The 22,759-nt window shown below is 48.7% G+C and overlaps 1 protein-coding gene across 4 annotated transcripts in view; it reads right to left on the reverse strand.

Moving 5' to 3' along the window:
- Window positions 1-22,759, reverse strand: part of C15H1orf226 (chromosome 15 C1orf226 homolog) — a 264,987-nt gene that overhangs the window by 181,817 nt on the left and 60,411 nt on the right. For all 4 annotated transcript variants that reach the window (XM_047704115.1, XM_047704116.1, XM_047704118.1 and 1 more), the window contains one exon: window positions 9,156-9,227. In XM_047704115.1, coding sequence (XP_047560071.1) covers window positions 9,156-9,227 — 72 coding nt within the window. The remainder of the gene's footprint in view (window positions 1-9,155; window positions 9,228-22,759) is intronic.

Here is a 22,759-nt window from a genome sequence, read left to right on the forward strand (position 1 = left end):
GATTTCACACGTATGGCCTAAAAAAAGATAGAACGTACTCATGCATCCAGGTCTGATACAAATTTCTAAATTAAACACAAAGTGTACCCCTAAATAAATTCAAAGGAAAGCTGTTTGTGTCAGAGAAGACCTTGTTATTTCACTGAAACCCTAGCACTGACCACCTTGCCCCAGGGTTCTCTTAACTTCGGCGCACGCACACTCAGGATGATACTCCGCATCACGACCACCAGGATGGTCCAGGTGCCAACCCGTCAGAGGAGCTGCTGGAATTAACCAGAACAGGCCCCATCCCAGCAGCAGCAAACAGCTCCACCTGCACCCAGGGAGAACGGCTGTGCAGCGCCCTGCCCTCGGCCCCAAGCTCCACCCACCAAACCCACTTTCTGCCCCTTCCTGCTGTCCAGACTGCTGCCCAGTTCAGTCATCTGTCCCTGCTCTCATGGCAATCTGTTACAGACAGAGGATGAACTTTTCTTTCTCTGCGGTGACAATCACGGAGGAAGACTTGGGGCCAGCTCAAACAGACAAACACCACTACAGACAGTGAATCCGTTCACTGCTCGCAGGCAGGGGGTGGCCCTCGGACAGCCTGGAACACGCTTGGGCGACTGCACTAGGATCAAATGGAAACACCAAATTTTAAAAATTCTTCCAGAGGATTCTCCGACCCTGGAAAGCACACTTATAGATTCCAAGAGTGCCATGGAAACCCTTCGGAGAAGCCTTCATCTATAGATGAAGGAAAAAAAGTAACTGACTCCCAAAGCTGATGAGGTCTTTAATAGCAAAATTTGACCCCGTGCCAGCTCCCCAGTGTCCCTTCCTAGTTAGGAAGGAGGGGAAGGGGCACACGGGTGGCACAGTCGGTTGAGCATCTGACCCTTGATTTTGGCTCAGGTTGTGATCTCAGGGTCCTGGGATCAAGCCCCACACTGGGCTCTGTGCTCAACCGGGAGTCTGCTTGAGATTCTCTCTCTCCCTCTCTCCCTCTCTCTCTCTAGCACTGCCCCTCCCCCCACCAACTCTAAAATAAATAAACCTTTAAAAAAAGAAAAGGAGGGGAAAGAACTATGATTTATGGAGCACAACCCTCGTGCGACAGGCTTTGCTCAGTGCTTTGCAGGCATAGATATACCCATGAGATGCATCTGCCAACACGACATCCCAGTTTTACTGGTGATTAACAAAGGCCAATGGGGTAAGACACTTGTTTCATCATTCAGGCGGCAAACAGAAAGACAGGATTTGAGCAGATGGTGTCCTGGCCCCGACTAGAGCACCTCAGTCAAGGGGTGGAATCCTTCCAACCCTGCTACAAGTCTAACACTCTGATCCTATGCTGGGAGTCAGAACAGGGACACCCCCACCCCATGAGGTCCCCAACCCGACCTCCAAACCCTGTGAGTGTATTACCCTTGCACGGCAAAGGGGGCTCTGCCCAGTCTTTCAATCACAGGCTCTGAGTCGGGGAGATTAACCTGGATGGTCAGGGAAGCACAAGGTGGAGAGGCCTGAGTACTGACAAGGGTCCTGGAGAGGGAAGGAGGAAGGCAAGAGGGTTGGAGCAGAGGTCAAAGGCTAGGACTGCTGGCCTGGGAGATGGAAGGGGTCCAGGGCTCGGGAATTCAGGCAGCCTCTAAAAGCTGGAAAAGCAAGAGCACAGATTCTCTCCTGGGGCCTCAAGAAGGAAAACAACCATGTCAACCCCTTGATTTGAGCCCCATTTCAAAATTTTTGACCTCCTGATCTTTAAGACACTGAACCAGAGTTGTATTAAGCCCCATACATTAGCAGTCACGGGTTACGGAAGCCGGGGCGGGGGGCGGGGTGGGAATAACAGGGGCATACCAAGGTAACGAGAGAGGGTCTGCGTTGCCACCTAAGCTGTTCCGAGGTAGACGAGCCAGCCTTGAACTTGAGAAGGAGAAGAATTACTGACAATGGAACATGTGATGCTGCGGGAAACCACGCAGGATGAGGGTTACGCATGGGGGGGCGGTGCTGTGGCTGACCGGCGGTGGGAAAGGAAAGGCAGCAGGGACAGGAGGCCCTTGCAAGGGCTGAGGCTGCCCCACACAGCCCACCAGCCCGCCCGGGAACGGGATGTTCTCCCAAGACAGCAGCACCCAGGGCCGGTTCATGTTGGGGTTGTTATCCCTTGAGAAAAAGTTCTGGAAGAGTTAGTAATACCAGAAGGGGCCTGTGGGAGAGAGGAGGGCTTGGCCACTTCCTGGGCACCGGCCCATTCTGTTCAAGACCACGAAGCCACACCACTCCTGAGCAGCCACATCTGAGAAATCAAGTCACCACTAGGCAAGAAATCTATGATCCCATCCTGGACACCTGTGAAAGGTGTTTGCAGCCTGACCAGAGGTTTAATTCAGCCCACAGCCGGAGGAGCCACAAAGAAAGACCAACCACCTCTGAGCACATCTGGACACAAGCACACACACAGCTTCAGGTCCAGGCTGCTCTAGCTTCCGGGAGGCTATGCCATGTTTCTAGAGCAGGGATCCATCCCCTGGTCTTTTCACAGCCAGGAATCCAGTCTTTGGCCACAAGGACAGCTGTCTGTCCTCTCTCCCACACCAAAGGTCCAGCAAGATGCTTCTCCCCTTCTCCCCTTCTAGAAGGCTCCCCTTCTAGAAGCTACAAAAGGTTCCAAAGGTGAGGAAGTAACAGAACAGCAGGTACCACACTCAAGCCCAGCCTGGCTCTCCACACACCGGAGCCCAGAGCATTCCTCCTTCCGGCACCCCCTCGGCTAAACCTCACTGGGTTTCACTGCTGGATGCTCATGTGGTTATCAACGAAGATTAATTTTCTCAGTCACTCAACAAAAGTCCACTGAACACAGGCTGTCATGCGGACAGACTGCAAAGTCACTTGAGTGCAACAAAGGGAGGGGTGAGGTGCCCAAGAATGCAGGAAGGGACAAAATGACCTGTTGGGGGCTGGAGAGGCCTCCCTGAGGAAGTGAGGTTTGCACTGAAATCTACAAGAAGACGCTGGCCATTAAAAGGGCTTCCACGAAGCAGGGTGGTTTCTCGGGGTATTGATCTGTGTTTGCACAATGCTTTGAAACCCAAAAGAAGGTACAGAAATGGTACCGATGAATATAAACACCCCTTTGTGGCTTACAAAGTATCTTTTCATGCGTCATCCCAGATTTGACAACAGCACCAGCGACACAAGGAGTATGATGCTCTCCCTTTTATAAACCAGGAAGCAGAGATGAACGGACGGTTACACCTTCCAACAAGAAGACTCAGAACCCAACTCTCCTAAGTCCTCACTGAGGGCTCTAACCGCAGAGTACTGCTTTCCCAGGGAAACAAAAAAGTGCAGGAACAGGGACTGGCTGGTGATCATGTTGGGAACAAAAGACGTGCAAATCACACAAGTATCTTCCGCTGCATTCCCCGTTACACACGCAGGTGCCGTGAGGCAAGGCCAGCAGGCTGGACCCACCTTCCCCTTCCACCAGAAACCGGCAACCAAGCAGCCCCGGTTGGAACCAAACCAACCCTGGGCTCACACAGAACATCTCTCCACTTTGTCTGCAAAGTGGGGGAGGGTGGCCCGTATCCCCTCCCCTCTCCTCTTCTTCTTCCAGATGGCACCTGTTCAGACACCGGGATCATTGGTAGACAAAAAGCAGCATGATCAGCCTGTGCTTGCTTCTGGAGAGTATAAACTTCCCTCTTGCCCAGATGGTTCCAGGGATCAGAGGATAACATGGGAATCCCCGCCCAGGAAGCTGGACAGGTGAGGGAAAGGATCAGGGCCGGAATCAGAGGGCCGCCTGGGTTTGGTCCAGGCTCCCTCACTTGCTTCTTTTTTGTAGGCTACAGGCAAGGCACGTGGGGTTGATGGAACAGGCCCCCAGTGATGTCCAGCGCTAACTCCCGGAACCTGGGACTATTACTGCATGTGGCAAAAAGGACACTGCAGATGTGATTAAGAATCACAAGATGGGAAGACTGTCCTGCACAATGACCTCCAGGACCATCAGCTAATGACTCCATGTGGTTTTAAACAAGTCTGTGATAACTGGTTACAGCAGCAACAGCAGACAGAATAGGAGAGAAACTGAAGCTTGAGTAAGACAGACCACGGAGGGGACAGACCACAGAGGGAACAGACCAGGGTCCCCACGGCTGTGGGCAAAGGGGCACATCCTGAATGAGCAAAGAAAGAAGGCGGTGAGAGACCCCAAAACCACGGCTACCCGTGACTGCAGTTCCTTCCAACTCAGAAGGACCCCCCGAGCAAACCAGAATTCACCCTCATTCCCCATCAGTGGAAACTCCCAGAAGCGGTATGAAGAAAACAAAAAAGCAAACACTGCACAGTGGCCTCCCCCAGGCCTCACTCTACAGCGGTGGGAGGTACTGGGCGTCCGAAGACCCAGGTCCTCCTCCTGTGTGGGCCTCATTGTCCCCTCGGGAACACCCAATGGACAGACAGAGAAGCCGTAATCCCAGTACCCCCCAAACAACGAAGCACGTGCCAGGATTCCGTGGCCCTTAAGTGCGGGACAGACGGGATTTAAAGAACTCTGCTCAAAGTCACTCAGGAAAAACTCCCGGAGTCTGCAGTGATGGTCAGGCGGGAAGTGAGGCACTTGGGGCCCGGAGGGAGCTGTGAGGGGATGTGCTCCCTCAAGGCTGCAAGTCCTCCCTGAGCCATGACATCCTCAGCTGGGCGGGGCGGGGGGGTGTCATCCGGCTGCAGCAGCTGCTAATCCCGGGTTCCATCTCAACAGCCCACACGGCTGCCCTGTCTCCCCAGACTGGGCTAGATCTCCACTTACACACTTCCTAACCTCTTGCCCCTCGCCTAATAACTTAGTTATTCATGTGCTTATCTCGTCCATGGTCAAATGCCAGCACCAGAGGAAGATTCGGATGTTGACGAAGCGTGCGGTGCTCAGGAAATACCTGCAGGACGGAGGAACGAGCTGACGCACGTTCGTCCCGCTGGAGGACAGCAAGCAGTCCACTCGGCTCAGTCCTGACGAGTCACCCACATACATGCCACCCCATATCCAGGATGACGTCACACTGAAGTTACAGCCGTTCAGAACCCCAAGCCCAGTCCTCGGAAGTGCAGTACAAGGAACCCCTGGGCCCTGGCACGGGCAAGTTTAGCCAGGAAGGCTCTATGACAGGAGGCAGCCTGGTAACCCACCGCGAGTGCATGCTCTGCCTCCTGACACCGCCCCCCCTCCGAGACCACGGGCTTAGTGGTTCCCACCCCGACATACCCCTTCCAGAAAAGGAAACCCATCTATTTAAAGATCCAGCACCAAGAAGGCACACATTATTCAAAAAAAAGAAAAATCTTGAAACCCTTGTGTACCATGGGTGGGAATTTTAAATGATACAACCATTATGGAAGATAATATGAAACATTAAAAATAGAATTGCCATACGATGCAGCCCTCCCACATCTGGGTATAGATCCAAAAGAATTCGAAGCAGGATCTCAAAGATATTTGCACATTCATGCTCACTGTGGCATTATTCGCAACAGCCAAAAGGGAGAAGAGACCCAAGTGTCCATCAACAGAAGGACAAATAAAGAAAACGCGTTAATTATACACATACAATTGACTACTACACGGTTTCATAAAGGAAGGAAATCCTGTCACATGCCACAGCACAGATGAACCTCCAGGATATTATGCGAAATGAATCACACCAGTCACAAAATGACAAATACAGTAGGATTCCATTTATGAGGTATCTAAGCAGCCAAAATCAGAGAGACCAGAGTATAAAGGTGGTTGCCAAGGGCTGGGGGAAGAGGGAAAGGGAACTGGCATTTCATACAGAGTTTGTTTTACAAGAAGAAGAAGTTTTAGAAAGATCCGAGGCATGATGTGAATGACACTACCGAACTCTACATTTAAAAATGGTTTAAACATCAGTTTAAAAATCTTGAAAGCACATTACAAAAGGAGAGAGAAAAAAAAAAAAAAAGGACATCCAGAACAGGTAACAAGAATTTTAAAAGAAAATCTATACAGTCAGAGAACAAATGAGAAATTGGGGGGGCGGGGAGAGAAGAAGAAGAACACATATTCAGTGTAGCCAACTCCGCAGTGGGGAACTGAGGAAGAAGGAGGGGCCCATACACCTGCTGTAGCCCCAGGCCTGAGGCTGAACATGGTCCCCCTCAGGCCAGTCACTCCCCCTTCCATGGGCTTCTCTCTACCTGCACTGCCTCATCCCCTGTCCCGTGCAGAGCTCCCTAGAGATCAGGGAGAGGGGCACATAAAAGGCTTGGCAAGGCCCCCAGATGTAAGACGCCGCGATCCTTCTCACGGCTGCTTCTTGGAGGACTAGTCCTCTGCCCTGGGAGGCCCCCATCTTCAAATCTGCATGAGCGTTCAGCCACCTAAACCCTGAATTGTCCTGCCCAGCGTTGGCTTGGCACCATTCCACATACAAAGAAAGTCAGGAACAGTCCTTTACACAGAAATCCCAGGCCTTGGTTCTCGATGACTGTAATTACAGCCAAAACAGCTCTTTTGAAAGGGAGAGAGGCAGAGAAAACAGCAGCCTGGACTGAGCAGTGAATTGGGGGTTTTGGGGTAAAACACACACCCAGAGTGCTTGCTGCTGCAGCGTTCTGTCTACACAAGGGCCCGGCCAGCCAGACTGAGCAGCTTTCTGGCCAACGTAGTTCTCCCTCTAACTGAATGAGCCTCTCGCTCATTAAGCACTGGAAGCAGGTCACAGGGACGGGAGCCCCTGGCACACAGCCACGTGGGCTAACAGATGATGGGGCAGAGGAGACAGGGCCACTCCAGCCCTGCGGGTCCCCAGCTCCCAGGGCGTGACCAGTTCTAGCAGACACCCTAGCTTTGGGGAGAGGTTTTCTACACAGGTATACTCTGTTCCTTCTACGAAATGGTGTTTCTGCCGTGGACCCCCTCACTAGGGAAGTCCCACATCCTAACCCTTTGGTTCACCAACTGGGCGCACCATCACCCAAACCCACGTCCAAGAGGCGGGCCACAGAGGAGGCAGCGCCGTGCTGGATGCGAGTCCCAGCTCCGCCTCCTGACGGCAACTTGACCTAGAACCACTTATTGATCTTCCCCAAAACTCTTGTTTCCTCACCTACAACACGTGATAACATCCTCATCTCGTCTAGAGTAGTGGCAAATAATAGATAAAAAGTTATTTCTATCCTAAAAGGCCAATTGAAGCACCTGACACACAGTATTACTCCTGACAGCTAATATTAACAGAGATATGACTCTAATTATGAAAAGGGTATTTTTTCAACATATTTCCTGTATCTTAGCTGTATAGGAAGGAAAGAGGGACATTTTTGGTGAAACGCCAAGGACGGCCAGCCCCAGGTCCAGGCCTGACGGCTGCAACAGTGCCAAGCCCGGCGAGAGCAGTAGGCCCCCAGCATGGAGAAGCCCCACCCAACACCCCCTAGCCAAGGCCGCTGCACTCCCTACCTGAGTGGGAAGGCCAAGGAAGAAAAGAGGAGAGGCCTGGGGACGTACTGAATGGCAAGCCTGACGCCACAGGGACGAAGGATCTCACGTGGCCTCTTGAGACCGAGTGGGGAACTGCACTCAGGCCACACACCCACCACTTCCCGGACCCTGGGACTCCTCACCACCCCTCCGAGCTTCAGTTTAACCTAAAAAACAAGGGTAACAAGACCCCTATACCACAGCTTGCGGTGAATGTGGAGTGAACCCATGTGAAAGGGCTTGAAGCAACTCACTCCCACATCCATGAGAAAGGGCACTGCTGTTTTTCGTAGTTTCAACAAATTCAACTTAAAAAAAAAAAAAATGCCGAAGGACTGGGAGGATCAAGGCAGTGAAAAGGTTCTTTTGATTTTTTTATTTAATTATTATTATTACTTACTATTATCACTTAACTTTTTTTTATATTCAGTTAGCCACTGTGTGTAGTACATTAGTTTTTGATGAAGTATTCGATGACTCATCAGCTACACACAACACCCAACACTCATCACAACATGTGTCCGCTTCCTTTTTGTAAAGCATGCTCCACACCCAGCAAGGAGCCCAACATGGAGCTTGAACTCATGACTCTGAGATCAAGATTTGAGTTGAGATCAAGAGTCAGATGCCTCATCGACTGAGATACCCAGGTGCCCCAAAAAAGTAATTTTAATAAGCTAATGAACTACTCAGAGAAGCAGGAGCAAACATACTAATTTTCTTCCCCAAATTGCTGTCATTGAGCTGAGATTTCTGTGGATGGGATGAATTGGCGGGAAGTAAAACTGGCAGGAAGCCAACTGACGTGCCCAACATCTGCTATAGGTTTTCTATTTACCTAGTAGATTCTTCTGGAGACAAAGAGCCGAAACCAGGCTGCATCCGAGATGGCTGATCCCACCACCTCCAACACCCACTTTCTCCAAGAAGTCCTACAATTCCACTCAACCAATCCCCATCCTCCCTTCGAAATGTACAACTTTAAAGTAGCTTCTATTTCCATGCAGAGCAGATGGACAAATTCCTTCACTGTGCTCAGAAGACAATTCTTGTTCAATCTCTGCTCTGTGCACCAGAGTCAAAAAACAACAGTCCAGAATGTTTACCAGATGCTGCTAGAAGATCCCCAAAATTCCAGAAGAGAATGTACACATTTTCAAAGCCTAAAGCAACTGACCACGGAAATTTTGCTGAAATCCCACAATTTGTCCTTAAAAATTCAAGTCGACCTTCTTATATACCACAATAAATCGTTTCACTTCTTAAATGTTTTGAGCCAATTAACAACTAATTACCAAATATTTTCCCTAAAATCTGAATAAACAAAGATCCTTCACCATTCTCGCTCAGTCCCCAGGAGACCCCACACATCCTCAAGGTATGTGCATCTCGGTTCCAGAAGCAACAGGCCAGGAGATGGGGGGGAGAAGAGCGCCCCTCCCGCCATCACATCCATCTTAACCTTGGCCTTTAAATCAAGATCAACCACCCAGCTCAGAATGGCTTCCCTGGAGGGTAGAGGGAGAGGGATCTGGGGTTTGCAGTGGGTGTAGCCGTCCACTCTGATTCCCCCAGCACCATCTACAGGGCCGACAGTGAAGACCCTGGAGCTCGGACCCCTCACAGCCCCTCTCCAGCCACTCACCCGGATCCGGCGCATGGCAGCCACGATCTCCACTCGGCTGTTCGGTCTCGGCACATCCAGGCTTCCGACGTACTGCAGGGAGGAAGCAAGCACTCGGTGAGAAAAGGACAGCAAGGGTCCCCGGTCACAGAATGTTAGCAGAAGGACATCCAGCTGAGCTCCCTATTTTGCAAAGGAGGAAAGAGCCAAAGGGGTGTCTTGTTCGGGGATGACTCCTAAAGTTATAAAAAGCCCCTGAACAAGAAAGCCCTGCTTCCTCTCCCACCCTGCTCTTGATCAGAAGTGAAACAGATCCCAATGTCCCACCGAGCAGCCTCCTAAACCAGAAAGACTGGGATCAACCTCCCACCACTGTCTTTGGGGCAAGGTACTTTGCCCGGCCTCATTGGTAAAATGGCATTTCGGGAAAAATCCAACGAGAGAAGGTATAAATCTCCTACACAAATACGCTTTACTTATATTAAAGTCCCACACACACACAAAAAAAGAGGAATATATGCTTTTTTTCAATGAATGGCACTTCAGTGAGTTAGCCCTGAATGTTACAGAGACCTCAGACACTTGACTAAGTTCCCAACTGGAGGAAAGGAACACCCTAATTATATTTTATTTAAAAATGTAATCTTCTGAAACAATTTTTTAATCTAAAACTTTTGAGTTATTTTTAAGACCCAATGACATTCAGGTTAATGTTTAATATACGGATACTTCCTCCCAGTACACTATTCAAATAAAGCAGAAATACACAGAGCAAAAGAATAAAGCCCTCCCCCCACTCTCCTTGATAGTTTAACATTCATCTCTGTATGTGCTGAGGGACAGATACATTCACAGACACAAAGGAATCTGTTTTATGTAAAAAAGGCACACTCTTCATATTGTTCTGCATGTTGGGTTTTGTTTTGTTTTGTTTACTCTAAATACAACTTGGGCATTTTTGTCGCCACATTACCCGCGAAGGCTCACCGACTGGCAGACACCTCCCCTCTCACTAGTAACCACACTAAGTCCACGACCCCATCATCTACAGACCCCAGAGCTCATCCAAGGCACTCTGTAGGCTGGACTTGGATGAGTAGGATTGCTAGATCAGAAGTAGAGAAATATCTTGAGATCCGTCCTCAGTAGGAGGAAACAAATCAAGAGGGAGGACATTTTTTAAGCAAGAGATAACCTGTTTCTCACACAGCCATACTGACCTATTGGGTCGGCCTTCCCTTTTGACATTTAAATGATAGAAAATAGCCTGGGGGATGTCCTAGGAATGTACAGCCCCCAGATAACTTAGAAGTCTACCTAAGCAAAGACCGCATTGATAGATGCTAAGAGGACAGTCATCCCCTATTTCCTGTAGTCACAGGAAGGGAAGGTTCTTTCTGAAATTTGGAGCAGGTGGGTCTGGGCTTGGACTGGATCCTGCACTCGCTCTGTCTCAAGATCGAGACCGTGATGGACTGGAGTCCGTTGTGGAGGTGCTCATGCTTCATGCTTGACATGGAGGTCCTGAGGCCATACCTGCACATACGGCAATGTTGATTTCCGGCCTGGTTTTGCCCCAAGGAGTGGGCTCTGTGACCTTCCCCTGCTCCCCTGGTACCGTGGTTCTGCGTTGTGACTCACATTGTTAGTGTGACTCTCTAGCTTGTGACGAGGTGTGGAACCATACCTCGGGTTTCCTTTTAATCGCCATCATTTCTAGGGCGAACGGGACAGGGCCTTCCCACGCTACTTTGGGAAGTTGGCTCCCAGGCCTGGGCCTCGTCCACCTGCTGAGCTAACAACCTTTCAAGATCCGCGCTTCTGTCACCTCCTGCAGCCATCAGGCAAAAGCCTGCCTTTAGCCAAAGGCTGACGCACCATGATGGGTTCTCGCTCAGAGAAGGCATCCCCTTTATCTGCCTCTCCTGCAAGACACAGGGTGTCGAGGCTCCTGTGACAGCAGAGGCAGGCTGGCTCCATGCCTGAAAATCAAAGCAGTCGTTTCCAGAAGGGAAACTCGTGCTCTTTCTCCTCCCCACCCCCCGCACTGTGCTCCTCACCTAGGTTTCTCCACCTTGATTAACAGCCCCCAGAATACCCACGAGTCGGGTTATTCAAGCCTGAAACCTGGGGGGTCATCCTGGAACAAGCTCCTCCCTGCCCCTCCCACACTGCCGCTACCTCATCCCACAGAACCCTTCCTTCTGGCTTCATCTGTGCAGTGTCCCCTCCACTGTCCCCAGAGCCCCTCCAAACCGCTCCCCACGAGGCGTCAGAGTGAGCCCTCTCCAGCACAAACCCGCTTGCCTCACCCTCTTAAGACCCCCACACACCCGCTGCCCTCCTACGGAGGCCTCCCGCAAGGCCCCCCGCAAAGCCCCCCAGGTCCCTTGCAGAGCACTGACACATGGCCTCGTACAGGACTTCCTTGTCACTGGTGACTCACGTCCACCTGACCGGAATCCTCCCAGAAGGAACACACCCACCCCCCCCGCGCTCCAAGAAGGGGCAAGAGAGGCCTGAGCCCGGGCCTCTGACTGGTGTTCCGACGTCAGAGGCCACAGCCCCCTTCCTCCCATCGGCCTTCCCGGCTGTGCGATCCCCTCACTGTGACTCCAGGAACTTCCCTAATTTCCATGTCAGCACCTGAGCTGGACCCAAGCCAGACGCTCTTCCGGCAGCACCGCAGCTCCCGGCTTACCAGGCAGGACGTGAAGTACATCAGCCCTTTCTGCCGGCCGGCGCTTAGCCACCCGGCACTGGGGAGGACTTCGGTTAGGATTCTGTAGGAATCCCTGCTGGGGGGCATCTCACAGGGCTGCTATTCAGAACATCTACCACGCAGCTTAAAGAGAGAATAAAGGGGTTTTAAAATATCCAGGCCTACTTCTTGTTCATGAGCATCGGGGTGGGGGGGAGTGGGAAGCCTAGAAGGAAGATGCAATTTGTAGCGGGCAATCAAGATACGGGATCACCTGTGTTGGTCTTATCTGCGGCTTCATCTTCCAGATAAGCAGGAGGCGGCTGCAAACCAGGTTAAGCCGTAGGACTTCAGATATTTTTTGTGAGTTTCTAAATGACCTCAGCCCTGGTGCTAGATTAACACCTCCCAAAATTACATTCATTTTCTTGTTTCCACATTCAGGAGATTAACTCCAAGAGACAAGGATAGACTGCTCGGTGTGCAGGGTCTCCTGGGGCACGACCCACGACACTAAACAGCCGTGAGACCTGACAGCCACCGTGGACTGGCTAGACATTGTGCCATCACCTTCTTCAGGAGTGCCCTTTAGTTTACAAGGTTTCTGCCAACTGTTTCCAGACACCAAGAAAAAAAAGGATCACACACACAAAACTGATTTTGCGTCAAAAATAAATATCAGGTGATCCTGCCTCCGATAATGCTGGAGGAACTGTACCACCAGATGAGGCCTCCGACAAGCAATAAATACGAAGTCTGGGCAAGATTATTTAAAAAACAAACAAAAAAAAACCCCAAACAAACAAAATGAAACAAACAAAAAAAAACTTTGCAGAGAGTGTACAAGGACTGAACTGAAAAACCAACTAGGATGTTAATTAATCTTAACGTGTAACGTATCAGTATTGACTCAAACGTCCCAAAAGCACCCCCGTAATGCAAGATGCTAAGAGGGAAAACTATGTGTGTACGGAGAGAGGGTGCATGGGGGTGTGGAGGCAGTAAAGGGTATATGGGAACTCTGTCCTTGCCTCCCAACTTTTCTGTAATCCTAAAACATGAAGTCTGTTACTTGAAGTCATAAAAATAATCTTGAAGGCACTGGAGAGAGACCAAGAACAGGCAGGGCTTGGCAGGGAATCATCCCTGAAAGGAGGCGACTGCCCTACACGAGGCTCGGTTTGCGTCATTTGCACAGAACCACTGGCTGGAGCTGGGGCCCAGGAGCCCAGACAGACAGCCTGGGCGGTCTGGATGCCAGAGATAGGAGAGCCAGAGCAACTGGAAAGTGGGGGGCACAAATCCCCAACAGAAGGGGGCGCTGCAGGGTGACCTCCGGATGTCAACCCAAGCAGGGTCTGCGGGTGACCTCCAAACAACACATGTGCATGGGAGAGTCAAGGAACCCAGGAGAAGGCGGCAGCTGTCCACCCCAGGAGTGGCAGGTTCAGGATTTAGGACCAGTCACATCCACCATCATGGAGAACGAAAGTGAACACTCGTCCAAGGAGAATAGCTAAATCTTGAGACAAAGGGCTGGTGAAGCCCTACTGCCCGGCCAGCACGGCAACGCCATGGGGAAAGACCACAGGGTCACATTTTCGGGGGCAAAAGGAAAAGGGCCTCCATAAAGGGGTACAATGTAAAGGTCTCTACATTCTGCCTTCCTAGTTCTGATCTTCTGAAAACCACTCAGTTAACCAGCCTCAGCCCATGGCAGATGCCACATGAGATTGAGGAGGAAGCCACTCCTGCCAGAGAAGGACAAGGAAGCCCAAAGCAGAGAGCAGAACGCAGAGGAAGGGCGAGATCTCCCAGCTTCTGGCCTCCTTGCCTGCATCTGGGCCAACACTCTCCTTTCGGGTCCCAACCCAGCTTGGCCTCTGTTCTGTCCCCCTGCCTACCTTCCAAAACACCCCCCGCCCCCTGGTTTCCTGGCCCTACTGTGTCCTCTTTTCAAAAACACGCCCAAGCAGTTTGATACCCTGCGGGAATCTAGAAACCACCAGTGAGGGCCCGTCTGAACTAGTCCTTTAACCAATCCTGTCCTGATACCTTCTAAAAACTTAGAATCAGGGGCGCCTGGGTGGCTCAGTCGGTTAAGCATCTGTCTTGTTTGCCTTCGGCTAGGGTCATGGTCTCTGGGTACTGGGATCAAGTTGCATATCAGGCCCCCTACTCATTGGAGAGTCTGCTTCTCCCTCTCCCTCTGCCCCTCTCCCCTGCTCGTGCTCTCTGCCAAATAAAATCTTTTTAAAAATAAAAACTTAGAATCACAGAAGCAGAGCTCCCTTCCAAAATGAACCTTAGGAAGCACATTCAAGAAGCCGTCACAAAAGAACAGTTAAAGAGGATCGTGTACAAAGTACCTCACGGGGTGTCCTGCTAGGCCTTCCTACACGTCCGCCACTATGACCCGCCCAAATTGTTCTTTTTCCCATTCACCCTTTGGTTTCCTTCCCAGCATTTTAAGTGGTCTGCGGTTACGGGCTGTGCCTCAGCCACATGGTCATCATTGGCCTTCCCCAGGAGAATGCGAGCTCCTGGAAAGCCAGGACCTTGCCCTCTCCATCCCTGTCTCTATCTCCCCAGCCCTCAGACCATGGCCTGGCCGAGTCATACTCAAGCATCTGCCCAGTGCAGGAGGGGGCAAGCACAGCCCGCACCGCTTAGGGGGCCTGCCCAAGTCACAGGTGGCCCAGGGCAGGGCCGGCCCAGCAGCCCCCGCGCCCCGTTCCAGGCTGGCGCCGCCACTCCAACGGGAAAGTTCTCCCGCGGCCTCAGAATCAGCTCCTGGTGCACAGCTGAGCGTCCCCGCCGAGCGGGATTATGAATGTGACCTGGGTGAAAGTTCTCGCTTCATTTAGCATCGAACAAAGCAGCATTAACGGCAGGCGGTGGCGGCCCCAGATTCCAGGGCGCACACTCAGCCAATGACCTTCTACTAACTGCTCTGGGGGAGGGGAGGAAAAACATCGCCTCAGGGTGTCACCCACCCCACTTCTAAGGCCTGCTCTGTGGTCCCCAGGTGGGAGATGCACAGGGTGGGGGAGCACAGGGGGTTCAAAGTACCCATAGAGACATTTATCAGTCTACTCACCCCTGACAGAAATGAGGCAGAAGCCTCAGGGGCAGGGTCCCCCCACCCCTCCTCTCCCTATACACACACACACACTCAACCAGAAAAGCTTCCAAAATGCTTGAAATGCAGCTGCACACCACGTCTTTATTTATTTGTAGTCTAAGAGGAAAGAGGCATTTATATTTCTTCCTCTCTCTCCCAGCCCATCCAAAAAAGGAAGTACTATTTGAGGGCCATCTGATGTGACTGTGTCACTATTGATCAGGGGCTCAGCGGGGGCCGATGAATGTGCCGGAGATCACAGCAGAATCCTTCCTGCTCCTCATGCGAACCGGGCTGGGTGCAAAATCATCATGGTAACTTGTCTTTATGCTAATGCCATGTGCCTCTCTAAAGGGACAGCGGGTCAGACTGAACCATCCAGCAAGCCCATGGAGAGGCTCTTTTGGGTTCTTTTAGTCCATTAGCAAGAGCTTAGCTGGGTTGGCCTCATTATTTCTCTTTATTATAAGGATCTGAGGGATCTAGGCAAAGGCGAGAGAAAAAGCCGTAAGACAGGAAAAAATGTTCTGCGCTTTCAACCACCATCTCCCAAATGAAAGCCCCAGCGCCACATGAAAATCTGGCTCGCGGACAAGCAGCGGAGGCCAGGAAGCACGTTCTGCCCTGCCCATCTGGGAGGCTTCCTTGGCCCATGTGTTACTTCTCCTCTGGGGGGATAAAAAAGGACAAGGGGGGGACACGGTGACAGCCATGCAAAACACGGACCCAGGCTACAGGATAACTAAGTCACCAGCTATAAAACAACCAGGTAAACCAGGAACGGGGAGATGAACAAAAATACCACGAGATTAGAGGAACAGTCAGACCCCAAGGACAGAGCTCAAGTGGCCGTCAAGGGCCATTTGATCCAAACATCCGTTTTACAGAAGGTAAAACTGGGCTCAGAGAGAATCAAATCCCAGCTGAGTGGCAGGATCAGAACCAACGTGCGTCTTGCTACTGCACCCCCCACCCCAGACACAGCAGCGGGGTGAGCACAGTCAGCGCCCCACCAAGGCCTGGTCCACGACATTGAACTCAGGTGGGTCTGGATGAAGAGGCCTGTGCACAGGCACCCAAATGGTCACGAGCTCAAAAACAAACCAAGGAAGCACCGCAGGGCAAGGGTAAAAGGACAAGGGCTCACTCTCAGATTCCTCCAAGGACTTTGGGAATGCAACTGTGGAAACACAGAAGACCCTCGACACGATGCTGGAAAAAAGTCTCCTGATTCTCCACATAAAGAACAAAGGCATTCACCTCAGGGCAGCACCATCATTCTGCACCAGCTGAATTCTAAGTATTTAACTTCTCCAAGCCTTTGTCTTCTCCTTGGAACATAGCCAGTATCTGAACTGCCTCAACGTCCAGGGTGTCCTAGGAATCAAAATTAGATAACACAGACAAAATTCCATAGTTTCTAAAATACCACATAACCTGAGTGGCTCAGTCGGCAAAGCGTCAGCCTTCAGCTCAGGTCATGATCTCGGGGTCCTGGGATCAAGCCCCGCATCAGCCTCTCTGCTCAGGGAGTCTGCTTCTCCCCCTTCCTCTATGATCTCTCTCCCTCTTGCTATCTCTCAAATAAAATCTTTTATAAATAAAATGCCACATAATCATAAAGACAGGATATTCTCTGTATCATTATGTTCTTGCTTTATGGGCCAATAAGGTGTTGAAGACACAGAAATTGTAGCTTTACAATAATTGCCTCTTGATTCTCACAGACTAATGACCGGACAAAGCAAAAGTTGATCCAACATGTCATGGAGTCAGTGGAAGGTGGAACCAAGAACTTGGTCCCTCAGGAGCAAACAGGAGTGAGGAGGGGAGGGGAGTGGAACCAAGAACTTGGTCCCTCAGGAGCAAACAGGAAAGACAGTGTGACTAGGCCACATGGACAGTTGACAAACACCCCCACCCCTGCACCAGGAATGGCCACCACACAGGCTCACAGAACCTCAAGGGGTGGACGCCATTTGAGGTAAATACTTCGCCACATCTCCCTCCCAATTGAGTGAGCCATGACCTACCCAGAGGCGGGGAGGCAAGATCTCTAACCCACTCATCATTTACCACCATCGCAGAATGAAACCCCACAACCTAGCAAAATTTCCAGATAACTGGAGGTACCCCATGGAAATACCCAACTTTTCTCTATTTTGAATGGTCTTGAGTAGAATCTTCCTAAAATATATTATACTCTGCCCCAACAATGGAGATTCTGTAAGCTAGAACTGAATACATTTCTTCAGGATTCAGAATAACCATTAAATATATCATTTACTGTGTAAGTCTTACGGCAATGAGAACAGGTTCCAGATTACTATTATCCCTCTGAGTCCTTGAGGCTGATTTTAGAATTGAATGCTTCCTACACTGTTAGTGGCAAGAATGGAAACAGAGGCTATATATGCTTCTGCCTTTAACAAGAACTGTCCCAAATCCTCAAGAAAGTACTAGCAAGACAAATCCACCAACCTATAAAAAGGATTATACATGGTGGCCAAGTGTGATTTATCCTAAGAATATAAGGTTGGCTGAACACAGGACGGTTAACATATCACTTAATAAAATAAAGATCAAAGGCCATTCAATCAATCCAAGAGACAAGAAGTATTTGATAAAATCTAATACCCTTTCATGATGAAAATACTCAACAAACTATGAACGGTAGGAAACCTCCTCCACCTAATAAAGGGTAATAAACCAATAAATGAACCCACAGCTAACATCATGCTTAATGGTGAAAGAGTGAATGTTCTTTCCCAAAGATCAGGACCAGGTCAAGGAGGTCTGCCCTTATCACTTCTATTCAACATGATCTGGGAATTCTAGCCAGCCAATCAGGCGAGAAAAGAAATAAAAGGCATCCAGATTGGAAAAGAAGTACCCAAATTATCTATTCATAGACGACATGATCTTGGATATAAAAAATCCTAAGGAATATACACACACACACACACACACAGATTCAGTGAAGGAGTCAAAATGAAATTAACAAGGACGCCTGCCTAGGTGACTCAGGTGGTTGGGCCTCAGCCTTTGGCTCAGGTCATGATCCCAGGGTCCTGGGATTGAGTCCCACATCAGGCTCTCTGCTCAGCAGGGAGCCTGCTTCTCCCTCTGCTGCTGCTCCCTGCGCTTGTACATGCACATGTTCTCTCTCTCTGGCTTATAAATAAAATCTTTTTAAAAAATGCAATTAAGAAAACAATTTCATGTACAATAGCATCCAAAGAAATACTTAGGAATAAACAAGAGAAGCATAAGACTTATACACTGAAGCTTACCAACACCTCCACAAAATTCAAGACCTAAATCAGCAGGAAGACTTCCCATGTTCATGGATTGGCAGATTGAAAACGGAAGCACTCCCCAGCTGATCTACAAATTCTATGCAATTTCTCCATTAATATCTATAAAACCTATTTATAAACTAGCACTTCTAACATCAAAAGTGTGGGTTTTCCATACCAGCTAATTCTCCGATTCTCTGCAAACACCAACTGGGTGCCCTACAATTTAATCTGATTCTGACACTCAGTACCCAGAGTTAGCACATGCGCACAGATTAAGAGTTCAGCCCCACAAAACTGCCCCCCACTTCTGATGCTGGTTGGAACTCCTGAGCCTCCCATACTTCTGACCAACCAACCATCTCTAAGTCAGGGATTCCTATGATCCCCTCACAGGTCCAATAATTTGCTTTAACAGCTCACAGAACTCAGGGAAACAGTTACTACTACCAAATTATTACGAAGGATACAAGTGAACAGCCAGATGAAGAGGGACACTGGTATGTGGGAAGGGGAACAGAGCTCTAGGAAGCCTCTCTGGTCAGGCCTCCCTTCCAACATCTCAATGTGTTAACCAACTTAGGAGCTCTCCAAACCCATTGTTTCAGGTTTTTATGGAGGGTCCACTAAGAGGCATAATTAAGTCACTGGCCATTGAGACTGAATTCAATCTCCTGCCTCTCTCCCTTCCTCTAAGGTCAGGAAGTGGGGCTCAAAGTTCCAACCTTCCAATTACATGGTCGGTATCTCTCTCACAATCAGCCCCCATGCTGAAGCTTCTAGGGGCCCACAAGAGTCACCTCATTAATATCAACTCAAGGTAAGGTTGAAAGAGGCTTCTCATGAACAATGAAAGATGTTCTTCTCGTGCTTCTCATTCAGGAGATTCCAAGTGTTTTTAGGAGGTCTGGGTCAGGAAGCAGAGACCAAATAGGTATTTATTGCATTACAGTATCACAAAATCCAATTGGCTTTTCTTGCAGAAATCGACAAGCCTATCTTAAAACTCACATGGAAATCCAAGGGATCCATAATAACCAAAATAATCTTGGAAAAGAACAAAGTTGTAGGACTCAGACTTCCCAATTTCAGAAATCACTACATAACTACGGAAATCAGTATAGTGTGGTACTGATATAAAGCTGGACACATAAATCAATGGAATGAAACTGAGAGTCCAGAAATAAATCCTTAAATTTATGGCCAACCGATTTTTGACAAGAGTGTCAAGAATTATTCACTGGAGGGAAAAAAAAAAATGGTCAACAACAGTGCTGGGACAACTAAATATCCATACGCAAAAGAATTGGACTCTTACCACACACTGTTGTGTAAAATTAACTCAAAACCTATCACACATCTGAGCGTTAAAGCTACAAAATTCTTAGAAGAAAGCACAGGAGTAAATCATGAGCTTAGATCAGGCAATGGTTTCTTAGGACACCAAATGCACAAACAGAAGAAAAATGAACTGTTCTTAACAAAGTTAAGAACACTTGTGCTTCGGGGCGCCTGGGTGGCTCAGTGGGTTAAAGCCGCTGCCTTCGGCTCAGGTCATGATCCCAGGGTCCTGGGATCGAGCCCCGCATCGGGCTCTCTGCTCAGCGGGGAGCCTGCTTCCCTTCCTCTCTCTCTCTGCCTGCCTCTCTGCCTACTTGTGATCTCTCTCTGTCAAATAAATAAATAAAATCTTTAAAAAAAAAAAAAAAAGAACACTTGTGCTTCAAAGTGTTCTTTGAACAAGAAAGTCAAAGGACAACTGGCATAATGGGAGAAAAATATTTATAAGTCATATCTGAGAAGGGACTTTATCCAGAATATAACTCTCAGAACAATAAAAGACAAACAACCTGCATAAAGAATGGACAAAGGATATGAAGAGACAGTTCTCCCCCAAAAGATAAATGGCCAATAAGCACATGAAAAAACGCTGAATCATGAGTCATTAGGGAACTGCAAATCAACACTACAATGAGATCCACTTCACAGCCACCAGGATGGCCAAAATAAGCCCCAAAATAATGAGTGTTAATGAGGATTAATGAGGATACGGAGAAAATGTAATCCTCATACGTATCTGTAAAAAATAAATAAAAATTTAAAAAAAAAAATAGTGTGGCCACTTTGGAAAACAGTTTAGCTGTTCCTCAAAAGGTGAAACAGAGTTACCATTGGAACCAGCAACTCCAATGCTAGGTATGCACCCCCCAAAAATGAAGACCTAAGGCCACACAAAAACTTGTCCATGAAGGTTCACAGCTGCGTTTTGCATAACAGCCACCACAATGGGAAAACCCCACATGTCCATCAATGGATGAATGCATAAAGAAAATGGGGCATGTTCGTATATTATTATTATATATAAAAAGGAATGGAGTGCTTATACATGTTCCAGCGTGAATAAATTCACCATGACGCCAAGCGAAAGCTGTGAGTCACAGAGGACTCCACGTTATAGGAAATGCCCACAATAGGCAAATCCATAGAAACAGGAAATAGACCGGCAGTTGCCAGGAACTGGGGAATCAGTAATGACAGTTTTCCTTTGGGGAGGATGGAAACAGTCTCCAATTCCACAGTGGTGGTGGCTGCACCCCAGTGTGAACATACTTGAAACCACGGAGTCGTACACACTTAACACAGTGAATTGTACGGCATGTAAATTTATCTCAATAAAACTGTGATCTTAAAAACACATCCATGAGAAATGACCGTCATCCTTTTGATTTGCTGTGGACAGGAAGGGACAATTACAGCCCAGCTGGGTTCTGAGTGAGCTCTCGAAGGCAAGGCGATGACCCTCCTTGGCCACTCCAGCTGCTCAAACGCTCTTCTGGGCCCTTCTGCACTGCTATCATCTAGATGCTTAAATTCATCAGATAAAGCATTCGTAGGGGAAAAGCGAGCTATAACTGTCCTGAATTTTAGTTCTCTTTCGAGAAGATATATTTCCCACCCCAAAGAATATGCCTTTTTCCCACATTGAACGAGTACAGCAATCTCATTTCATATTCCTACTCTCCAATGCCATAAAATGAAAAAGCAGCTCACAAAATAGATTATTTCTGTCTCATGCTGAAACTTCTCGGAGTCTCAACACCATGACATTTTAGGGACTGCCTGGGTGAACCAGGCTCACTAGAGGTGATCCCAAAACACAAACAGCACTTATCTTCTAGGCAGAAATGGGTTTTTAAAGACACAGCAAGAAAAAAAGATAAAAGAAAAAAAGAAAAAAAGATAATGTATTATACAATTTGCAACTAAGAAATTCCAATATTCAAGACCACGACTGAAAGGGGGCAGAAAAAAAGAAAAAGAAAAAGGCTATGCCATGATGAAATTAAGAGAAGGAAGTAGATTCCAGGTTTGGAAGGAACACAGATCATGTTGCCCAACACACACACACACACACACACACACACCTGGAATTATTTTTAATATATTCAATTAACTAACATAGTGCATTATTAGCTTCAGAGGTAGAGTTCAAGAACTGTATTATGTGATCCCCAGTGCTCATTCTATTAAGTGCCCTCCTTAATGCCCATACCCCAGTTACCCCATCCCCTAACCTCCTTCCCCTCTAGCAATCCTCAGTTTGTTTCCTATGGTTAAGGTCTGTTATGGCTTGTCTCCCTCTGATTTCATCTTTTCTTCACTCCCTTCCCCTATGCTGCTGTTTTGTTTCTTAAATTCCACATGTGAATGAAATCAGATGTTTCTTTCTTTGACTTATTTTACTCAGCATAACACACTCTAGTTCCATCCACTTTGTAGTAAATGGCAAGATTTCAATCCTTTTGATGTCTGAGTAATATTCCATTATATACATGAACCACATCAATTTGATCCATTCCTCTGTCAATGGACATCTGGGCTCTTTCCCTAGTTTGACTATTGTGGACACTGCTGCGATGAACACTGCGGTGCAGGTGCCCCTTGGATCACTACATTTGCATCTTTGGGGTAAATACCCAGTAGTGCAATTGCTGGGTTGCAGGGTAGCCCTATGGTCAACTTTTTGAGGAACCTCCATACTGTTTTCCAGAGTGGCTGCACCAGCTTGCATTCCCACCAACAGTGTAAGGGGGTTCCCCTTTCTCCGCATCCTCGCCAGCATCTGTCATTTCCTGACTTGTTCATTTAGCCGTGCTGACCAGTCACACCTGGAATTTTTTTTTTACTTATTTATTTGACAGACAGAGATCACAAGTAGGCAGAGAAGCAGGCAGAGAGAAAGGAGGAAGCAGGCTCCCTGCTGAGCAGAGAGCCTGATACGGGGCTTGATCCCAAGACCCTGGGATCATGACCTGAGCTGAAGACAGAGGCTTTAACCCACTGAACCACCCAGGCGCCCCAACACCTGGAATTTTAATCTCTTCTGTAAATGCCTGCCATGTCCTCAACCAGCCTATGCTTAAATAGCATTCCTGATGAAGAGCTCACTACCTCGGACAACAGCTCTGTGAGAAAGTGCTCCTTTTTATGGCAAGCAAAA

The sequence above is a fragment of the Lutra lutra genome, chromosome 15 (genome assembly GCF_902655055.1).
Source record: "Lutra lutra chromosome 15, mLutLut1.2, whole genome shotgun sequence".
NCBI classification, from domain to species: Eukaryota; Metazoa; Chordata; class Mammalia; order Carnivora; family Mustelidae; genus Lutra; species Lutra lutra.